The sequence below is a fragment of the Salvelinus namaycush genome, chromosome 3 (assembly GCF_016432855.1).
Source record: "Salvelinus namaycush isolate Seneca chromosome 3, SaNama_1.0, whole genome shotgun sequence".
NCBI lineage: Eukaryota > Metazoa > Chordata > Actinopteri > Salmoniformes > Salmonidae > Salvelinus > Salvelinus namaycush.
In genome coordinates this window covers 54,479,275-54,502,449 of record NC_052309.1, presented here as the reverse complement: position 1 = coordinate 54,502,449, position 23,175 = coordinate 54,479,275, and the positions used below count along the sequence as shown (strand labels likewise).

The window sequence follows — 23,175 nt, the reverse complement described above, 5'->3', positions numbered from 1 at the left end:
TGATGTGATGAATTGCAAATAGTAATTGCTATTAGATAATTCATGTATGGTTTCTGTCAGTCGAGACCTAACACCGCTTGTGTTAGGTAACTTTCCTCAGTTAGCGCTACGACTAATGTAGCCTACATTTTCTGGTTTGGATAAGAATTGTGTTATGCTGTTGCTACTTCTGTGAATGTCTGAACATTGCATCGAAAAATAAACTGCTCATATTGAGAACAAAATGTTGTAAAGACTGTTTGTGCAAAATGTTTCTGTAAAAAAACAATGTGGCCAGCTCAAACGCTGACTGTTGTAATCAATCGTAACAGCACGTTCTAAATAAGTGTTCTAATCACACCCGTTTGAGCGTACATTACAGGGACAACTGTAGAATAATCACACCCATTTGTTCGTACATGTCAAAGGGTTAAAAAGATAGAAGATAAACAGAGAATTTTGTTGATAATGGAAACGGAATGTACAGTTGAAGTCGGAAGTTTATATACACTTAGGTTGGAGTCATTAAAATTAGTTTTTCAACCACTCCACAAATGTCATTTTAACAAACTGTAGTTTTGGCAAGTCGGTTAGGACATCTACTTTGTGCATGACACAAGTCATTTTTCCAACAATTGTTAACAGACAGATTATTTCAGTTTTAATTCACTGATCACAATTCTAGTGGGTCAGAAGTTTACATACACTAAGTTGACTGTGCCTTTAAACAGCTTGGAAAATTCCAGAAAATTATGTCATGGTTTTAGAAGCTCCTGATAGGCTAATTGACATCATTTGAGTCAATTGGAGGTGTACCTGTGGATGTATTTCAAGGCCTACCTCCAAACTCAGTGCCTCTTTGCTTGACATCATGGGAATATCAAAAGATATCAGCCCTCAGAAAAACAATTATAGACCTCCACAAGTCTGGTTCATCCTTGGGAGCAATTTCCAAAAGCCTGAAGGTTCCACGTTCATCTGTACAAACAATAGTACGCAAGGATAAACACCATGGGACCACACAGCCGTCATTCCGCTCAGGAAGCAGATGCGTTCTGTCTCCTAGAGATAAAGTGCAAGTCAATCCCAGAACAACAGCAAAGGACCTTGTGAAGAAGCTGGAGGAAACAGGTACAAAAGTATCTATATCCACAGTAAAACGAGTCCTGTATCGACATAACCTGAAAGGCCGTTCAGCAAGGAAGAAGCCACTGCTCCAAAACCGCTATAAAAAAGCCAGACTACGCTTTGCAACTGCACATGGGGACAAAGATCATACTTTTTGGAGAAATGTCCTCTGGTCTGATGAAACAAAAATAGAACTGTTTGGCCATAATGACTATCGTTATGTTTGGAGGAAAAAGTGGAAGGCTTGCAAGCCGAAGAACACCATCCCAACCGTGAAGCACGGGGTGGCATCATCATGTTGTGGGGGTGCTTTGCTGCAGGAGGGACTGGTGCACTTCACAAAATAGATGGCATCATGAGGTAGGAAAATGATGTGGATATATTGAAGCAACATCTCAAGACATCAGTCAACAAGTTAAAGCTTGGTCGCAAATGGGTCTTCCAAATAGACAATGACCCTAAGCATACTTCCAAAGTTGTGGCAAAATGGCTTAAGGACAACAAAGTCAAGGTATTGGAGTGGCCATCACAAAGGCCTGACCTCAATCTTATACAACATTTGTGGGCAGAACTGAAAATGCGTGTGCGAGCATGGAGACCTACAAACCTGACTCAGTTACATCAGCTCTGTCAGGAGGAATGGGCCAAAATTCACCCAACTTATTGTGGGAAGCTTGTGGATGGCTACCCGAAACGTTTGACCGAAGTTAAACAATTTAAAGGCAATGCTACCAAATACTAATTGATTGTAGGTAAACTTCTGACCCACTGGGAATGTGATGAAAAAAATAAAAGCTGAAATAAATCATTCTCTCTACTATTATTCTGACATTTCACATTCTTAAAATAAAGTGGTGATCCTAACTGACCTAAAACAGGGAATTTTTCCTTGGATTAAACGTCAGGAATTGTGAAAAACTGAGTTTAAATGTATTTTGCTAAGGTGTATGTAAACTTCCGACTTCAGCTGTATATTTTTTATATATTTAAAAAAAAACTGTAGGAAACCTTATGCAGAAGTACTGAAATTCCCATAGAAGAACGTTGTTTTCTTAACGTTCTCTCAACTATGAGAACATTCCATTGTCAAACCAGTTGAAGAACGTCCCTAGAACATTACCCAAAATGGTATTAAATGTAAAGATGTTTGAAGATACTTCTGTTAAAGTAATGAAATACCAATAAAATAAAGTTTTTTTGTCAAGTTCCTTAAATGTGCTGAGAATGTTCCAAAGCCAAGCAATTTCATTGTACCATTCCCTGAAAGTTGTGGGAAGGTTGTAAAAATAAGCATAGGACAACCACGCTCTCACCAAGCTTTAAAAAACATATGGTTCTCAGAACGGTAGGCTCTACCCTCACCTCCACCAGTTTGACTATGTTGAGATGGTCCAGCTTCCTGAGTATGGCAATCTCCTGGTAGACCCTCTCCAGGGGGCCTAGGACTTTGGGCTGCTCTCCTTGGACCGCCACCTTGGGTCCTCTAGGAGGGGGGCGACCTGCAGGGAATCACAACAGCCACACAAACCACCAACCTCACGTCAGCTGACAATTCCATTAAATTCAATACAATTTTATTAATCTCTTCAAGCGCAATTAAGAAAGGCAATTTAGTTGAAAGCATCCTAATCAACACCCTCCACAACAAAGTCCCTGTTAGCAGTCTCACAAAGCATATATGAGACACAAGTCAATAATTATACTTTCACCAGTGAGTAAGTCAAGTTAAAATCACTCATATCTGGGTACATGAGAGAAGCCAAGTGTATACATGAGTAATGCCACTGCTTAAGATTAGTGTGACCACATTTAAAATACCCAATTGAGGGGACAAGGGAATGATTTTGAGGGACATTAAGAAGGAGACAGACTAGTGTAGCTTACATAGAACAGCGAGTGTGAAACTGAATGGGATTTTTTTATTCATATTTGAATAGGCTTCATATAGCCTACCATTTGTATTTCATATTAATACTTTTGCTTATTCAATCTGATCACTAACATAGGCCTACGGCATTGCACCAAATCTTGTTTCAAAAACATCTCATCTGTTCTTCAGAACCAACAATTTGCTTGTTTTGACTGTTGACCAATGACCAGTCATCAGCATTGGCGCACAAAAATGGGCGAACATATCGTGACCTGAAAGCGGTTGTTTCATTTTCTATGGGTTTTCATGGAAAAAACAGAGTAGCCTACCTACACTCATATTATCCATATAAAATACAGTTTAGCAATCTGCTACAGATGCATCTTTGCCAGACCTGGTGATGATTCCATTGATTATTTTCAAATAGGCCTAGTTTGGGTGGGTTTCTAATTATATACCTCAGTGGTTATGTGTCTAGAGATAGCTGTAACATCGTACTACCTGCAATACTTATGGGATGAAGATATAACATATTCTGACAAATGAATTACAATATTTGTGAGGAAGACAAAAGCTAGACAAATCATGCTTTCCATCAGATCTTGCATCCTCCGCTGTGTACAGGTAGACCATATGATCCTGCCTGCTCTGGACTCCAGAGAAGTGAAAATGTGACATGATATCCTTAGTTGATACTGACTGCTAACATAAATGACTTTCAGCTCAAAATGCAGGTCTAAAACCCAGGTTATTTCTATATCTTGTGTTTTGAAAATGCATCACCGTTTATGGCTATAATGACAAGCTACATTTGTGCAGCGATTGTGCGCGCGTGTTCACGGGGGGTCGAGGGTCAAAAAGTTTGAGAACCACTGAGCTAGTGAACAGATTGCTGATTTCCTGTACAGCTATAAGATCGGGTGCAGCTCAAATGTCAAATTGTATGAAGAGAGGATTTCCATAAATAAATATGCAGCTCAAAAAATTGTTTGGTGATCAAGAATATTAACTGTTAACTTTTTTTTTTTTACTTGACTTGAGACTGAACTTGAAAAAACTTGTGATTCGACTTGCTCTTAGAATGCACGTCTTGGACTTGACTCGAGACTCAACACATTGTAGTTGGGAGTCGACTTTAGAACGGGATCTTGTGACATGTCTGTGACTCGAATAATAGTGGCTTAGGCCTCCTTACTTTTGTAGCTCTTCGTAAGTAGTCCTCTCCAAGCTGTCCTCTCCAAATTTAGCTGGAATTTTGCCCGAAACGATTTGACAAATGTGATTGGTTGACGATATGACATTGGCCCACGTCTCGATTTTGCGCTGCACGGAATAACAGATCTCAACAGCAATTGGCAGCAATTGGAGAAGTGTTCTACATCACCAGTGCCATATCCTTATGATATACAGTGCATTCGGAAAGTATTCAGACCCCTTTCCTTTTTCCACATTTTGTGCCTTATTCATCAATCAGCACACAATACCCCATAATCACAAAGCAAAACAAGTTTTTATACATTTTTGCAAATGTATTAAAAATAAAAAACAGAAATACCTTATTTACAAGTGTTCAGACCCTTTGCTATGAGACTCGAAATTTAGCTCAAGTGAGTCCTGTTTCCATTGATCATCCTTGAGATGTTTCTACAACTTTCTGGGAGTCCACTTGTGGTAAATTCAATTGATTAAACATGATTTGGAAAGGCACACAGCTGTCTATATAAAGTCCCACAGTTGACCGTGCATGTCAGAGCAAAAACCAAGCCATGAGGTCAAAGGGTTTATCCGTAGAGCTCCGAGACAGGATTGTGTCGAGGCACAGATCTGGGGATGGGTAGCCAAAACATTTATGCAGCATTGAAGGTCCCCAAGAACACAGTGGCCTCCATCATTCTTAAATGGAAGAAATTTGGAACCAGCAAGACTCTTCATAGAACTGGCCGTCCGGCCAAACTGAGCAATCGGGGGAGAAGGGCCTTGGTCAGGGAGGTGACCTTCTCTGGAGAGACCTGAAAATAGTTGTGCAGCAACACTCCCCATCCAACCTGACAGCGCTTGAGAGGAACTGCAGAGCTGAATGGGAGAAACTCCCCAAATACAGGTGTGCCAAGCTTGTAGCGTCATAACCAAGAAGACCTGAGACTGTAATCGTTGCCAAAGGTGCTTCAACAAAGTACTGAGTAAAGGGTCTGAATACTTATGTAAATGTTATATTTCAGTTTGTTATTTTGAATACATTTGCTAACATTTCTAAAAACTTGTTTTTGCTTTGTCATTAAGGGGTATTGTGTGTCGATTGATGAGGGGGGAAAAACTATTTCATTAATTTTAGAATAAAGCTGTAACGTAACAACATTTTGAAAAAGTAATGGGGTCTGAATACTTTCCCGAATGCACTGTATATCTTGTCATAAGTGCAACCCCAAAAGACAGGTTGGAATGTATGACTGAAATTCAGGACAAATCAACCTTTTTTTGTAAATTAGGGGTGTTTTAATTTGTTGATAAAATGCAGGATTGTTTGGTTGCAGGACGCGGGACAAGGGACTGAAATGTGTGACTGTCCCGCACAATCTGGAGCATGTGGTCACACTACTTAACATCCTATCTGTATCCTTTGTTTGATGGTCCTTCGAGCTGGATCGTAATTATATAATATATTCCATTTAGAAGACACTTTTATCCAACATGACTTACAGTCATGCCGTGTATACATTGTTTATGTGTGGGTGGTACAGGGAAATCAAAGTCACCAACTGAGCTCCAGAGGACCAGAGACCAATGAGTGTTGAATGTGTAAAAGCCAAACCGTGTTCCACGTACGTGGGAATCCATACTGCTTCATCAGCTTCTTCTTGGACACCACCTTCATGGCCTGGAAGAGAAGGAGAGCGGAATGAGATTGGTGATATTGGTGAGCTAACATGCCATATATTTCATTCTGGTCACTCACTATTAGTTGAATCACTATAACAATAAACACACACATTACATACAGTGCACTTTAGTGCAGAACAGATACATCAAGTTTATTCAATAATGTTTGTTAATTCATTATACCATCCATTTATTTATCCATCCATCCATCCATTTCTTCATTCATTACATGTTGAACAGGATTAAGAGAGAGAGAGACTAACAAAAATGGGCTTACTAGATACTGTACATACAGAACAGAACAGCTATTTTTCAGCATTCAATAAATGTCATATTCATTAGCGTTCAGTACACAATGGTCAGTGTGACACTCGCAGTCAAAGCATCCTAATTTCGAGTGAAATGGATGGCATAATAACATCTCTCACTTCCTGGATTCATTTCCATATTAATAAAAGAAAAGCTTTCATAAATATTGTTTCTTGTGCTAATGACATACTTAAAATTCCCAGCACCACTCTCTCTGCCGGTGGGTAAGTGATTGCATAAATGACTATAGAAAATAAGTGACACACGGTGGAAGATGGCTTCTGTTAAGGAAGGGTTGACTTCTGTTATTGACTAGTTTAACTCTACTAGCTACCATGTAGAATATAGTTATGGTAATGACTCCAGAAAGCAAGCTGATGGTCCAATACTGGAGCCTACAGTTTGTTACCATGCAGTAGGTCTACAAGGTGCGGTGGCCACTGGCCATACATTCAAATATAAACTCATTAACTAGTTACCTACAGTAATGCTATTGAAGTTCAACCCTACACTTTCTTCTGTAAGTAAGATCTTTCAATCCTTCAGCTCAGGATAGAATTAAAAACATTCTGTGACATCACATCTTCAGAGTATTCTGGTGTTCAAATGATGCGAGAGCCCAGTTCCTTCAGTGGCACACACACACACACACACACACACACACACACACACACACACACACACACACACACACACACACACACACACACACACACACACACACACACACACACACACACACACACACACACACACACACACACACACACACACACACACACACACACATACCTAATTACCTTCTCCTCTATAGCACTAATTAGGTGTTAATTCCTTGCACCTGCGGATTAAATGTATTTTTGTGTTGGCTAATGAATAAGACCCATCTGAAAGCATCACACAGCTTTATTAATGGCAGCATTCATATTCTCCCTGTGTGTGTAATGTTAAGGACATCAGATGCTGTTCAGACACGATGATGAAGGACAATGGATGGTGCATATTTTATAGGAGATCATTTCTGTTTCTCCCAGGACCACCACCATGCTAGTACATTCCCTGATTCTGCGTGTAACGTCAGGGACATCAGACTAGTCATTGTTCAGCGGATGAAAAGGATGAATGGATAGTGCATATCTCAGAGGAGAGATGTTTTGTCATTCTGTTAATTCCACCGCTACAGTTACAGTACCACCATCAGTAGTGTTGCTAGTTATTCCCTGCCTGTGTCAAAGATCACAACATTGAAGCCTATTCGAGATCCAACAGATCCACAGATGACGCAATCTTTATTGCACTCCACACGGCCCCACATGGACAAAAGGAACATCAACATGAGAATGCTGTTCATTGACTACAGCTCAGCGTTAAACACCGTAGCGCCCTCCAAGCTCATCACTAAGTTAAGGACCCTGGAACTGAACACTTCCCTTTGCAACTGGATCCTGGACGGGCTGCCCCCAGGTGGTGAGGGTAGGCAACAACACATCCGCCATGCTGACCCTCAACACAGGGGTCCCTCTGTGGTGCGTGCTTAGTCCCCATCTGTACTCCCTGTTCACGGCGGTGTGCCTGATCACCTAATGAGACAGCCTATAGGGAGGGAGTCAGAGACCTGGCAGTGTGGTGCCCGGACAACCACCCATTCCCTCAATGTCATCAAGAAAAAGGAGTTAATCATGGACTACAGGAAACGGAGGGCCCGAGCACCCCCCATTCACAGCGACAGGGCTTTAGTGGAGCGGGTCGAGCGCTTCAAGTTCCTCGGTGTCCACATCACTAAGGATCAGTCATAGTCCAAACACACCAACACAGTCGTGAAGAGGGCCTGACACTGCCTCTTCCCCCTTCAGAAGACTGAAAAGATTTGGCATGGGCCCTCAGATCCTCAAAAAGTTCTACAGCTGCACCATTGAGAGCATATTGACTCGCTGCATCAATGCTTGGTATGGCAAACTGCTTGGCATCTGACGGCAACGTACTACAAACGGTAGTGCGTACGGCCCAGTACGTCACTGGGGCCGAGCTTCCTGCCATCCAGAACCTCTATACCAGGCAGTGTCAGAGGAAGACCCTACAATTTTTCAAAGACTCCAGCCACCCAAGTCATAGACTGTTCTCTCTGCTACCACACAGCAAGCAGTACCGATGCACCAAGTCTGGAACCAACAGGACCCTGAACAGCTTCTACCCTCAAGCCACAAGACTGCTAAATAGTTAGTGAAATAGCTACCCGGACTATCTGCATGACCCCTTTTGCACTAACTCTTTTGACTCATCACATACACTGCTGCTACTGTTTATTATTTGTCACTTTATTCCTAGTATATGTACATATCTACTTCAATTACCTCGTACCCCTGCACATCCACTCAGTACTGGTACCACTGGTATATGGCCAAGTTATTGTTACTCATTATATATCTATTATTACGTGTTTTACTTTTCTATTATTTCTCTATTTTCTTTCTCTGCATTGTTGGGAAGGACTCATAAGTAAGCATTTCACTGTTAGTCTACATCTGTTGTTTACAAAGCATGCAACAAATACAATTTGATTTGATTTCATACACTGTAAAAAGTGGGATGAAGCTATTGTTCATCTGAAGAGGTTTTACTGATTGGAATGATTGAAAACACTTTGGTTCGTTTAACCTATTCTATTCAATTTGTCTGAAATCAAATAATTATTGGTCTATAGGTTAATAATTTTGTGCTATTAAATTGGCCTGTGTATATTTCGTCAGTCACCATGTACCAACTATCACACGCGCACAGCATACAGAACCTGTTTTGAGCAGGATTTCTTCTGCAGCTCCTCAGCTCGTTGCTGCTGGAGTAAAAACATGTGCTTTTATAAGTCCATTCATCCTAAATGCAATCACGTGTTAAAAACAGCTTTGGTGCACAACTAAAAATAGCTACTATTTTTATTTCTCAAATGGTATTTGCAGTGCACCTGCTGAAGGCAGTATGCATTTTGAAAGCATACTTAATCGTTTAAAACCTGAATACTTACTTTCATATTATTAGGGATGTCTTACCTTGCTCCAAAGTAGCCTATAGGCAAAATCCGATCAATATGGAGGCAATTCTTTTATAAAGACTTTATATGCAGCTCATGAGTTTCAAGTTTGGGGAAGCTTACAATTTATCCTACCATTTCTACCATTCTGCGTGTCAGTAATTATAAAAATCGGAATTAAAATGATACAGATTGAAATGTCAACTAATGCCAGATCACCAGCCTCTGCCATATGGACACATTGATACACCGTGATCCATTGGCAGCTAAAGAAATGATCGCATGGAACTCATTGCCTATAGGCCAATGCAGCAGTAGGCCTATAACTTCCATTGATTTTTCACATCAAGGATTGGTGATTATTTGAGGGGAGGATTGTTGTAAAGATTTTTCAAATAGCTTACTATGAGGAATTATAGTTTAAATATATTATAATTCGCAATGGATGTTAAAAAACACTTTCCTAAATGTCCACTCTGTAGGCCAGGTACTCTTATGCGTGCTCAGTTGCACGTGTAACCGATGTAAAATGGTTAGCGGGGTGCGCGCTAATAGCGTTTCAAACGGTGACGTCACTCGCTCTGAGACCTTGAAGTAGTTGTTCCCCTTGCTCTACAAAGGCCGCGGCTTTTGTGGAGCAATGGGTAACGATGCTTCGAGGGTGGCTGTTGTCTATGTGTGCAGAGGGTCCCTGGTTCGGGGCGAGGAGAGGGACTAAACTGTTACACACGCGCCCCCTCAACGTTTTCAGGCCAGAGAAACCAGACACATGTTCATTGCTCACATTGAGCACTCCAAACAAAGGACAATGAAAACATTTAAAAATCTCATAAATGATGGTTATGAAATAAACCAAAAACTTTCCCCAAGTGTAGCAGGTTTAGAACTATGCAAACAATGTTTCCATTCCCAGAATGAGAACGGTAAATGACTGTAATTAATACATGCATTAACTGAAATGTATGTAACCAAATGACAGGGATTATTGGTACATTTACTAATGGTGATATGTAATGGGGAATTGATTAAAAAAATATATAAAAAGGGCAAACAATTCACACAATGAAGCCAAAAGCACAGAAACCAAAGGCACAATCCTAGTCATATTAGCAACCCATCCTAGTTGTTGCATTTTTAGATTCCCCCTCTTTCTAAGTTTCTAACATAGATTTTCATCTCTGTTACATATGGAACCGCTATCAGGTGCGCTGTTAAGAATGGACTTTTCCCAGCTGCACTGTTTAAAATGGTGTTTTCCAGCAAATTGCATTTTAGCAAATGTTTGAAAATGATATTTGATTGGCTGCTTCATTACACAAGTTGCATGTTTGGTTAAAATGCAATACCATAATCCCTTGGCGACCATTCAATGTATTTATATATTTGGGGGTTTTCCCGTTTTGCATGTTATTTTGGTATTAATACGTGTCACATATCAGTTTGCAAACAATGTAATAAAAATGATATATCATTGAGTTAATGAAGCCGCATACAAACATGGTCTCTTTTTGTTTTTGTTTTTTTGAGTAAGGCAGCTCCAAAATGCTGGTGTTTCAGCCTAGCTCAGTGCTTTCTTTGGTGGTGGGGCAAGCCAGCAGAAAATATATGTCACGATCGTCGTAACGTTGAAGAGAGGATGACCAAGGCGCAGCGTGAAGTGAATGCATTCTTCTCTATTTATTTAACGAAAACGAAGAACACTTAAACAAACTACAAAACGCTATAATCAAAAGTGCAGACACAGGCAACTAACATATAGACAATAACCCACAAACTACCCAATGAATATGGCTGCCTAAATATGGTTCCCAATCAGAGACAACGATAGACAGCTGCCTCTAATTGAGAACCAATCTAGGCAACCATAGACATACATCACACCTAGAATAGCAAACACCCATAGACATACAAAAATCCCTAGATAATAACAAAAACACCTCCATCCCCCATGTCACACCCTGACCTAACTAAGGCCAGGGCGTGACAATATGGAGCGTTGCGCCGTGATTGGCTCAGTGTCTGTCACTCATGGGGACACTACGTCACCGCCAAGTCTAAGGGTAGAGCTAGAAAATTCTAGCCCCTTGGGTGCTGCCATAGAGTTACATTAGAAGTGCCCATCCAAGGAGGCTCAAGGTCATTGGCCACCAAATGACGCCAAATCACGTTATATGTACAGTAGCTTTGATTAGACTGATCATGTCAACATCATACTTTCAAAATCTTAGCTAGAAGTCATCATCATGAATCAAATCGACAATCTACTGGCAAATCCTTTTTAATCCTTGTCATATGAAGATAAATAATGATGAGAAATTATAGATAAAACATATCGGTGCTCATCAGCCATTGGACATAAACATTAAACAACAAGTTGGAAATCGCAAATTCAACAATGAGTGGTTTGGAAGGAATCAGTGACAGTGGCTAACTGCAAGCATTGCAAAGCAATCACTAGCCTGCTATTCAGTGGAGTGGCTGTGTGGTCCCAAATCTGGTATTAAGGGGATATTTTCCATGTTTAAAATTATAAACATTCAACATTGGCCATGCTGTCAATGAAGCATGGTTTGTGACGCACTCAAAACAACTATTAAATCGGAACTGCGAAAACTTGACTTCAGTGAGTTCAAGATAACTGGGAAGTCGGGAATAAATGAGCTCCGACTAGGAAAATACGGTTTGAACTGTCATCCAACTCGGAATTCTAAATTCGGCCTCTTTCTAGAGCTACGACCTGAAGATCAATGACATCATCATGATTCAACCGCTTTTATGAATCCAGAGAATGCCAGACTTTGAAGACAGAATTTGCCCACGAAGGACCACCGCTCCACCTTCTTGTTCAAGTGAGCACAGCACAACAAGGTGAGTCCAAAAATGTATTGTATGTTGCCGCATAAATTATGTAATATGCCAGGGAGATATGTATACTGTAGCTAAGAAAGTAATACTAAGTGTATGCTGTGTAGTAAGATGTTAGTAGTCCATGTACCTCACCCTAATAATTTAGTCCATTTACCCCTCTTAATTTTGCCTACTGTTCTGACTTGGTGCACATGTAGCCTATAACCTGTTTTAGAGAAATGTAATAAACAAATATTGTAAGAGCTTTCATTGTCTGCTTATATGACCCCTTTATTTATCCTACGGTTCTGACTTGGTGTACAGGGAGAACACTGTAAGAACGGCCCATGTTCTGAATTCTGTCACTGTACATTTCAAAGTGTTAAACAAATAGTTAAATTGACTACGTCTGTCCTAGCTCGCTCATTAATGTCTTAATCAAAATTACGGATTGTCTCTTATCCGCTTGTCGTAGTTTATACATCTCAATTGTCAGTAGAAACCACATTTGTTTAAGTAAATCAGCTATATCAGCTATGTTTTTTTAAAACAGTAAATGAGGCTGAATGAACTGTTTCGCTGCCAGACAAGGCTCCGCTGATAGTCAGGTGTAGCAGTGGTAAGATGTTGGGACTGCTGTTGGGTCAGCATTATGAAGGCCCTAACAGTTTGTGGGCACCGTTTGTTACTGTTATAGTGAAATTCATGTATTGTTTAGTGTTGTGTTGTGTTGTGGCTTTGCTGGCATGCATCCCACTTTTTAAAATATTTGCCCCACCAAGATTTACATCGCTACTTCCATAATCTAAATGTGATTTCTGTCATTCTGAGCACCATGGGCGGACGCCCTAATGAGTTATGCACTCACTGCATATGGGTCCGGTCATGTTGTCGAGCTCCACATTTTCGGAAACCCTCTAATAACGAGCCTGATATATTAAGGTAGCCAATGCTTGGTTATGATATTGTGGCTACTAAATCTGAAAGTCTTGTGTAAAGGATATGTTTGGACATTATTTCAAGTTAATGAACCAACTTCATTTCTTCATTTACAGGGTATTTGTTTAATTGCTTGTAAGAAATTTGAAAAGGTAATTTCAAATACAAGTCAATTTGGAACAAGTTGAAATTTGTTCGGTTTGTTATTTATTACGTTTAACCAAAGAGGAAGTTGAGTGTTTAAAGAAATAGGTTGCAACTTGAAATATAGGTTTGGTTATAATCAAATAAAACAGTTGGCATTGAATCATATATTTGGTTTCAACAAATTAGTAGTTTTCAAATGAGAAAACGAATTTACCTGTAACCAGTTGAAGTATTTTTTTTTAGGTTGATCCAAAGAGCAATTTTTTACAGTGTAGTGTACATTCTGAGGAAAAATAAGGCTATCCAGAACCAAAAAGTGTTCTCCTATGGGGACAGCTGCAGAAACCTTCTGGAACCCTTTTTTCTAAGAGTGTAGTCATCCACCGATGTCCTATATGTCTTATCTGCTTTTCAAAAGGCCTGGGGTGGTCCTGATGACTATCTCAACAGATAAAAGTAATAATCCAAAAGGGCCCAAACTGCTAAGAGCCATACATAATCTGAATTCTCCACCACAGAAATAAAATATATTTTCTTGAGTTCAAGGACAATCCCTCCCTTGGTAAAGGGATTTACAGAGTCTTTGTTGTGCTGACAAGTTGAGAAGCATTGGTTTGTCAGAGCAAAGCGAGGGAAGCTAGGGAAGAGAGGGGGAAGAGAAAGTCATGCATATTAAAAGGTGTGTCAGGGGAACGCTACGCAGGCAAAACCCGTGTGTGTGTGTGCTACGCAGGCAAAACCCGTGTGTGTGTGTGCTACGCAGGCAAAACTGCTGTTTTCAAAACACTACCAGGTAGGGAGTGCACTACTACTATTACTACTACAGTGCCAGAGAGAACCCAATGAGCCCGTGGCAATGAGCTGACAGTGCAATTAGGCTTGATTACAAATGCATGAAGAGATTGCAAAATGCTTCTTCAATCACACATATTTAAATAACTCTGACAGAAAATACCATCTCACTGATCTACTACTACAGTAGGGTTTCCAGAACTGCTCTTCTTCAGTTGAATGCACTGTTTATCACTCTGGATAAGAGTGTTAACTTGCTAAATAACTTCATTTACATTTTAAAGTAACTGTCCGGTGAGAATCTCACTTTAAAAGTGTATATTCTGTTAACTCATACCCAAATAATGTTGTTGACTAGTCCTATGGCAATTATTTGTTGCCAAAGCATAAATTAAAGAAAAAACTATTTAAAAAAACACACCTCAAACTTGTATGTCAAGCAGACTGTTTAAAAATGCTTGCTATTTCCTCATATAATGTGATGTTTAATTGTCATGAATATAGTTCATGACCACTATACACCCACACCATTCTGTTGTTGGGATACTCCCACACTATTTAAACACAGAAAAGCAGCTTTTTAACATACTTAATAAAAACATTTTGGAAGGAAAACAATTTCACTCATATTGTAATAATATATTTTTTTAAATTATATTATTATACTTCATATTCGTCATCTCCAGGACCACCCTAACATCAACATATGTGAAAATTGTACGTTTCTTGGTGTTGTAGTAAAAATTGGAGGAAGATAAGTGTTTCCAAGGTGTGCATCATGTGATTTTAATCAATTATGAGTAGGCGTTGCCTACTAATTGCCAACTAGTTGTCTACTAATTGGTTGATGTCATTGGAAACACTTCTCTTCCTTTATCTTTTATACTACAAAACATAGAAACACGCAATCTTCACATATGTTGATGTTAGGGTGGTGCTGCAGATGATGAATATGAAGTTAAAAACATTTGAAATGTTCCTTTAATTATAGGCAATGAAAACACTGGACAGTGACTTTAAATGATCAAATGTAACAACCTCCTTGTTTACAGTGGTGTACTGTACAGCTGACACCATGCAGGTCCCTTCCTGTTGTATCCTCATATCCTTATTTATGTCGCTTTTATCCTCCATCCATGGCTTGTAAAAGGACAACAGGAGATTTTATTCGCCCCCTGCCTGCTGCCTCCAGCAGACACGTTGAGGACAGACAGTGACAACCACAACCACTGCTGTAGTACACCATTTCCATAGCAGTAGAGGCTGGACCGGTTGTTAGTCATTAGACATTTTTTTACAGTGTGTTACAGTGTGTATCGTATCCACTAGGGTTGCACATTTTGGGGATTATTCAGAGGTGGAAAATTTTCGTGGGAATTAACAGGAATATATGGGAAATAACGGGAATATAGGGGAATTAACAGGAATATATGGGAATTAGTGGAATTATATGCAAATTAATATTAATACCATTTAAATGTAGATGTTTTTTTGCATTGGATATATTTACCATATCATATGGAGACAGAAACATAAACCTTTTACCTTATCATAAGTAGACATAATTGCAAATGATGAAATCCTTCCAATAGAAATTAAAAAAAACTATTTAGTTACGAATTGAACTTTAATTAAATGAGTTGACTCTTCACATGGGATGATTACACTGAACCAGAAAATAATGGGAATATTGAATGATCCCCAATGATCCATCACATCTCCCAAAAACGTTTTCAACATACATCTGTAAAATGATAGTCTAGAAACTAAAGCTTTAGTTGTCTTCCTGTCAGGCTTCCATGTCTTCTCCCTGGACCTCCTCAATGTCCACCTCTTGAACATCAGACTCTGAGGCCTCATCTTCACTGTCACTTTCCAACCTTGTTGAGGATGGCTCGTTGTCAGGCTAAAAAAGACTCAAAATTTCCCAGATGGCCACCAATTTTTCAACCCTTGTATTGGGCAGCCTGTTGCATGCTTTGGTGTGTGTGTTCCCAAACAAGGACCAGTTGCGCTCTGAGGCGGCTGATGTTGGTGGGATTTGGAGGATGATGGAGGCAACAGGGGAAAGAGCCTCAGATCCACAAAGTCCCTTCCACCAGGTGGCTGATGAGATATGTTGGCACGACTGCCATATTGCATCTCCATCCCAAAGCCCTTGCTTGGAAGTGTACTTCGCCAGACTGCCAAGAACCTTGCCCCCATCCAGGCCAAGGTGGCGAGACACGGTAGTGATGACACCATAGGCCTTGTTGATCTCTGCACCAGACAGGATGCTCTTGCCAGCATACTTGGGGTCCAACATGTATGCTGTACTTCGCCAGACTATGGGCTTCAGGCAGAAGTCTTCACGCTTTTTGTTGTATTTCAGAACTGCAGTTTCCTCTGCTTGGAGCAACAGTGAAGTGGGCAGGGCAGTACGGATTTCTTCTCTTACAAGCAGAGTCTGAACATCAGACAGGATGGCATTGTCTCCCTCAATCCATGCAGTGGCTACTGCTATTGTCACGCCCTGATCTGTTTCACCTGTCCTTGTGATTGTCTGCTTTTCTATTATCTTTTACTAGTCCTCCCAGTTTTGACCTTTGCCTGTTTTTCTGGACTCCATTCCTGCCTGCCTGACCATTCTGCCTGCCCTGACCTCGAGCCTGCCTGCCATTCTGTACCTCTGGAACTCTGAACTGGTTTTGACCTTTTGCCTGTCCACAACCATTTTCTTGCCTACCCCTTTTGGATTGTTAATAAACATATTGAACTCTTACCATCTGCCTCCTGTGTCTGCATCTTGGTCTTGCCTTGTGCCCTTATAGCTATAGGTTTCAGGAGTTTCAGGCTGCTTACCACTCTCTCCCAAAATACATAATCCAGGAGGATCCTCTTGATGGGGCTGTCCATACCGGCAGACTGTGATATGGCCATTTCTTGGAGAGACTCCTTCTCCTCCAAGAGACTGTCAAACATGATGACAACACCACCCGAATGGGTGTTGCTGGGCAGCTTCAATGTGGTGCTCTTATTCTTCTCACTTTGCTTGGTGAGGTAGATTGCTGCTATAACTTCATGACCCTTCACATACCTAACCATTTCCTTGGCTCTCTTGTAGAGTGTATCCATTGTTTTCAGTGCCATAATGTCCTTGAGGAGCCGATTCAATGCATGAGCAGCACAGTCAATGGGTGTGATGTGAGGGTAGAACTCCACTTTAGACCAAGCAGCCTTCATGTTCGCAGCATTGTCTGTCACCATTGCAAATACCCTCCGTGGTCCAAGGTCATTGATGACTTCAGCTCATCTGCAATGTAGACACCGGTGTGTCTGTTGTCCCTTGTGTCTGTGCTCTTGTAGAATACTAGTTGAGTGTTGGAGATGTAGTTAATTATTCCCTGCCCACAAACATTCAACCACCCATCAGAGATGATTGCATTACAGTCTGCTTTCTCTATGATTTGCCTGACCTTCACTTAAACTCTGCATCCAGCAAATTAGTTGGAGTGGAGTGTTGGAGTGGTATATGCTGGGCAAAGAACTTTCAGAAATCTCTTCCAATACACATTGCCTGTGAGCATCAGAGGTGAACCAGTTGCCTACACAGCTCGAGCAAGACATTCATCAGCATTTCTCTGACTACATTCCTTCATTGAGTCAAAATTTCTGATTCCAGGAGGACCATGAGCTGTTGCTATCGATAAGGTGTCTGATTCATCATTTTCACCTCAAATAGAAGTAGAGAGACTTTTGTCAGAGGTTGCTTGTTGTGAGCGCTGAGGGAACTTTCTGCACTTGGCCAGATGATTCTGCATCTTTGTTGCATTCTTCACATATGATTTGGCACAGTATTTGCAAATGTACACAGCTTTTCCTTCTACATTAGCTGCAGTGAAAAGTCTCCACACATCAGATAGTGCCCGTGGCATTTAAAAAAAATCTCAAATACATTAAGCAGTTAGATTAAACAACTCCTTTGTAAGATACATCTTTTAAAATGAAACATGTATGGAAACAGGTGAATTAACATTCATCAGTTAGCAGGCTCAAGCAAACTAAAACCCACATGGTAGCAAAAACTATGATTTAAACACACTTTTATTTATTTAAAAAAATGTTTACCCCTTTTTCTCCCCAATTTCGTGGTATCCAATTGATAGCTACAGTCTTGTCTAATCGCTGCAACTCCCGTAAGGACTCGGGAGAGGTGAAGGTCGAGAGCCGTGCGTCCTCCGAAACACAACCCAACCAAGCCGCACTGTTTCTTGACACAATGCCCACATAACCCGGAAGCCAGCCGCACCAATGTGTCGGAGAAAACACCGTACACCTGGCGACCATGACAGCGTGCACTGCTCCTGGCCCACCATAGGCGTTGCTAGTGTGTGATGGGACAAGGACATCCCTGCCGGCCAAACCCTCCCCTAACCCGGACGACGCTGGGCCAATTGTACGCCACCCCATGGGTCTCCCAGTCGCGGCCAGCTGCGACAGAGCCTGGACTCAAACCCAGCATCTCTAGTGTCACGGCTAGCACTGCGATGCAGTGCCTTAGAACACCGCGCCACTCGCGAGGCCCAATTTTAACACACTCTGCTGTAGGCTACTATTTAACTAGTTAACAAAAAATCATGCATGTCAAATAAAATATATTCACCCCACCCAGTATTGTAATCAAAACTTACCAGAAAGCATGTAGTCCTTGGCTCAGACAGTGTAGTAGTGTGGGCTCAATAGCATCTTATTAGTGTGCAAGATCGTGAGAATCAGCTGTACATGTGATGGAAGAATGCACTGTGCATGCAGAGGGTTGCAATTCCATTGAATTGGGGATAGTTTAACCAAAATATGCCACAAGACCTAGAATTGCCTTATGTGTATCCCACAAAAAAGGTTCACTGTTATAAGCTAACTTTTTTGATGAATTAAAGAAAAATTCACCAAATTCCCGGGCTTAACTTCCCATGGAAAATGTTCGGAAATTTACCGACCCTTTGCAACCCTAGTATCCACCACCCCGTAGTCTAGGGAATAACACATGCATGCGTCCTCCCGAACAACAGACTGGAGCCCCAGAGACAAAACCAGGGACCAGGGATACTCCTAATTCACTGCTCTTTTTTAGCAGAATGCGAAACGAGCGAACGCTGCAGAGATTGGAGGCTGGTAGAGCTCGAGTCCCTCTAATACTGCCAGACCTCGATGGTACTGGACCTCTGCCAATCACGTTGGCTGAGACAAGGTAACAGCTTCGTCAGCATTGTAATTACAACACGGGCTGAGTGAAACACTCACACACACTCACACACAAACATACACAAACACAGACAGAGAGAGAGAACATCCGAGATGATCTTGTAATCTGGCTAGATTGTTTAAGCGATTATAGCATGCAAAACTGGACACCAAAATCCTAAAATACAAAATAATCTGTTGCAAAATCAAAATATGTATTTGGCATTTCTGTTGCATCGAAGCCTTCCCCGTTGCGTTGATAAGGTGACTGGTATTGTGCTCTCTGTGTGTGTGTGTGTGTGTGTGTGTGTGTGTGTGTGTGTGTGTGTGTGTGTGTGTGTGTGTGTGTGTGTGTGTGTGTGTGTGTGTGTGTGTGTGAAGATCACTGGTCTGTGTGTATGTGTCTGTGTGTAGGGGCTGAGCTCCCACTGTGGGCACAGATGCACAGATCCAATCAATACAGTGTGGAGCCAAGTTTGAATGCCAGGAAATAGAATTAAACCCTGTCAGGTGCCCATCTCCTTCTCCTCATCTCCATCTTTCTGTCAACAATCTCTCCTTCTCCGGCAGCCAGGGTGGAGCGGAGCAGAGGAGAGTGTGTGCAAGGTCTCCGATGCCAGGAGCAAGCCTCTATCTCCCTCTCTACTCCCTTTTCTCTCATCCCTCTGTATATCTCTCCCACACCTCTCTCTCTCTCTGTCCACCTCTACCTCTATCTCCCCTTATCTCTTGTTCTCACACACCCCCCCTCTCTCTCTGTCCCCCCCTCTACCTCTCTCGCCCTTTCTCTCTCGCTCTCACCCCCCTCTATCTTTCTCTGCCCCCCCTCTATCTCTCTCTCCCCTGCCTCCCTATCTCTCTCCAGATAAGACCAGTCTGTCTCTGTTGTGAACCATGCAAGGGAGAGGGGCTGACAAAGCTGTAATAACATGCAATTTGTCCATGCATTTACAGGCCATCTCCCTGCTAGTATGAGCACTAACATGGGGAACGGGGAACCAATTCCCTCTGACATAATTGCTTTGCATCGACACCACTGACGTGAGCCGCAAACATGTGCATGCACGCACGACACACGCACACACACACACACACACACACACACACACACACACACACACACACACACACACACACACACACACACACACACACACACACACACACACACACACACACACACACACACACACACACACACACACACACACACACACACACATAAAAAGCCTTGAGTTGGGCCATTAACCTATCAAGCTAACAAAGCATTCCACTTTACAAAGAGCTGAAAATGGTTAATGGATCATAATTGTCTTCTTTTAGAAGGAGAAAGAGGGCTACACACATACACACACACACACGTCACTTGCATAGTGTTTGTCGTCATCCTCATTGTAGGCCAGTTTGACCACCCCGTAGGAGCCCTGCAAAGTCACAGGAGAGGAAAAAGATAGATGTCAATAATAGAACATATTTAATCATTCAATGCAATAACATACAGTGCCAGAAAGTATTCACATCCCTTGACTTTGTTCACATTTTCTTGTGTTAAAGCCTGCATTTAAAATAGATTACATTGAGATTTTGTGTCACTGATCTACACACAATACTCCATCATTTCAAAGTGGAATTATGTTTTAAGAAATGTTTACAAATTAATTAAAAATGAAAAGCTAAAATGTCTTGAGTCAATAAGTATTCAACCCTTTTGTTATGGCAAACCTAAATAAGTTCAGGAGTAAAACAAGTCACATAATAAATTGTGTGGACTCAATATGTGTCAAATAATAGTGTTTTAACATGATTTTTAAATGACTACCCCATCTCTGTACCCCACATATACAATTATCTGTAAGGTCTCGCATTCGAGCAGTGAATTTCAAGCACAGATTCAACTACAAAAACCAGGGAGGTTTTCCAATGGTTCCCAAACAAGTGCACCTATTGGTAGATGTGTAAAAAAGCAGACATTGAATATCCCTTTGAGCATAGTGAAGTTATTAATTATGAATGTGTCAATACACCCAGTCACTGCAAAGATACAGGTGCCCTTCCTAACTCAGTTGCCGGAGAGGAAGGAAACCGCTCAGGGATTTCACCATGAGGCCAATGGTGATTTTAAAACAGTTACAGAGTTTAATAATGGCTGTGATAGGAGAAAACTGAGGATGGATCAACAACATTGTAGTTACTCCACATAAATGACAGAGTGAAAAGAAGGAAGCCTGTACATAATAAAACTATTCCAAAACATGCATCCTGTTTGCAATAAGGCACTAAAGAAATACTGCAAAAAAATGGGACAAAGAAATTTACTTTTTGTCCTGAATACAAAGTTTGGGGCAAATCTAACACCACACGTCACTGAGTACCACTCTTCATATTTTCAAGCAAGGTGGTGGCTGCATCATGTTATGGTTATGCTTGTCATCAGTAAGGACTACTGAGTTTTTTAGGATAAAAAATAGGAATAGAGTTAAGCACAGGCAAAATCCTAGAGGAAAACTTTGTTCAGTCTGCTTTCCAACAGACACTGGGAGACAAATTCACCTTTCAGCAGGACAATAACCTAAAACACAACGCCAAATATACACTGGAGTTGCTTACCAAGATGACATTGAATGTTCCTGTTACAGTTTTGACTTAAATAGGCTTGAAAATCCATAGCAAGACTTGAAAATGGCTGTCTAGCAATTATCAACAACCAACTTAACAGAGCTTGAAGATAAGGATCCGCCCCCCCTTTTTTTTTGTTTTTTGTTGCCTAAAATGACATATGACACAAGGATATGCATATTCTTCATACCATTTGAGGAAACAAGGAAACACTTTGAAGTTTGTGGAAATGTTACATTAATGTAAGAGAATATAACACATTAGATCTGGTAAAAGATAATATCATCTTTGAAATGCAAGAGAGAGGCCTTAATGTATTATTCCAGCCCAGGTGCAATTTAGATTCTGGCCACTAGATGGCAGCAGTGTATATAACGTGTTAGACTGATCCAATGAACCATTGCATTTCTGTTAAAAAATGTGTACATAGTGCTGTCTGTTCCTTCCAAACAACACTAAATTATTTTAATCTGTCTACAGAATATTTTACCAGTAGCGCTGTGGAACATCCAGGTGCTCTTTTGCAAACTTCAGACGTGCAGCAATGTTTTTTTTGGACAGCAGTGGCTTCTTCCATGGTGTCCTCCCATGAACACCATTCTTGTTTAGTGATTTACGTATTGTCAACAGAGATTTTACCATTTTCCAGAGATTTCTGTAAGTCTTTAGCTGACACTCTAGGATTCTTCTTAACCTCAATGAGCATTCTGCGCTGTGCTCTTGCAGTCATCTTTGCAGGACGGCCACTCCTAGGGAGAATAGCAACACTGCTGAACTTTCTCCATTTATAGACTATTTTTCTTACCGTGGACTGATGAACATCAAGGCTTTTAGAGATACTTTTGTAACCCTTTCCAGCTTTATGCAAGTCAACCATTTTTAATCTTAGGTCTTCTGAGATCTCTTTTGTTTGAGGCATGCTTCAAATTTTGTGAGTGTTTTATTATAGGGCCAGGCAGCTCTAATGAACATCTCCAATCTCGGCTCATTGATTGGACTCCAGGTTAGCTGACCCCTGACTCCAATTAGCTTTTGGAGAAGTCATTAGCCTAACGGTTCACATACTTTTCCCAACCTACGCTGTGAATGTTTAAATGATCTATTCAATATAGACAAGAAAAATACAATAACTTGTGTGTTATTAGTTTAAGAACACTATGTTTGTCTATTGTTGTGACTTAGATGAAGATCCAATTTTATGACCACTTTATGCAGAAATCCAGGTAATTCCAAAGGATTCAGATACTTTTTCTTGCCACTGTATATATATTATTTCCTCCCCCCTTTTTTATCCCCAATTTAAAAAAAATCTTGTCTCATCGCTGCAACTCTCCAACGGGCTCGGGAGAGGCAAAGGAGGAGTCATGCGCCCTCCGAAACATGACCCGCCTAACCGAGCTCCTTAACCAAGAAGCCAGCCTCACCA

The 23,175-nt window shown here is 41.0% G+C and overlaps 1 protein-coding gene across 1 annotated transcript in view; it reads right to left on the bottom strand.

Annotated features, from left to right (window-relative positions):
* LOC120043916 (calcium/calmodulin-dependent protein kinase kinase 1-like) overlaps positions 1-23,175 on the bottom strand; it is a 96,053-nt gene that overhangs the window by 53,244 nt on the left and 19,634 nt on the right. Inside the window, exons 3-5 of the mRNA XM_038988519.1 lie at positions 20,504-20,557; positions 5,801-5,852; positions 2,470-2,606 (exon numbers count right to left, since the gene is read on the bottom strand). Coding sequence (XP_038844447.1) covers positions 2,470-2,606; positions 5,801-5,852; positions 20,504-20,557 — 243 coding nt within the window. The remainder of the gene's footprint in view (positions 1-2,469; positions 2,607-5,800; positions 5,853-20,503; positions 20,558-23,175) is intronic.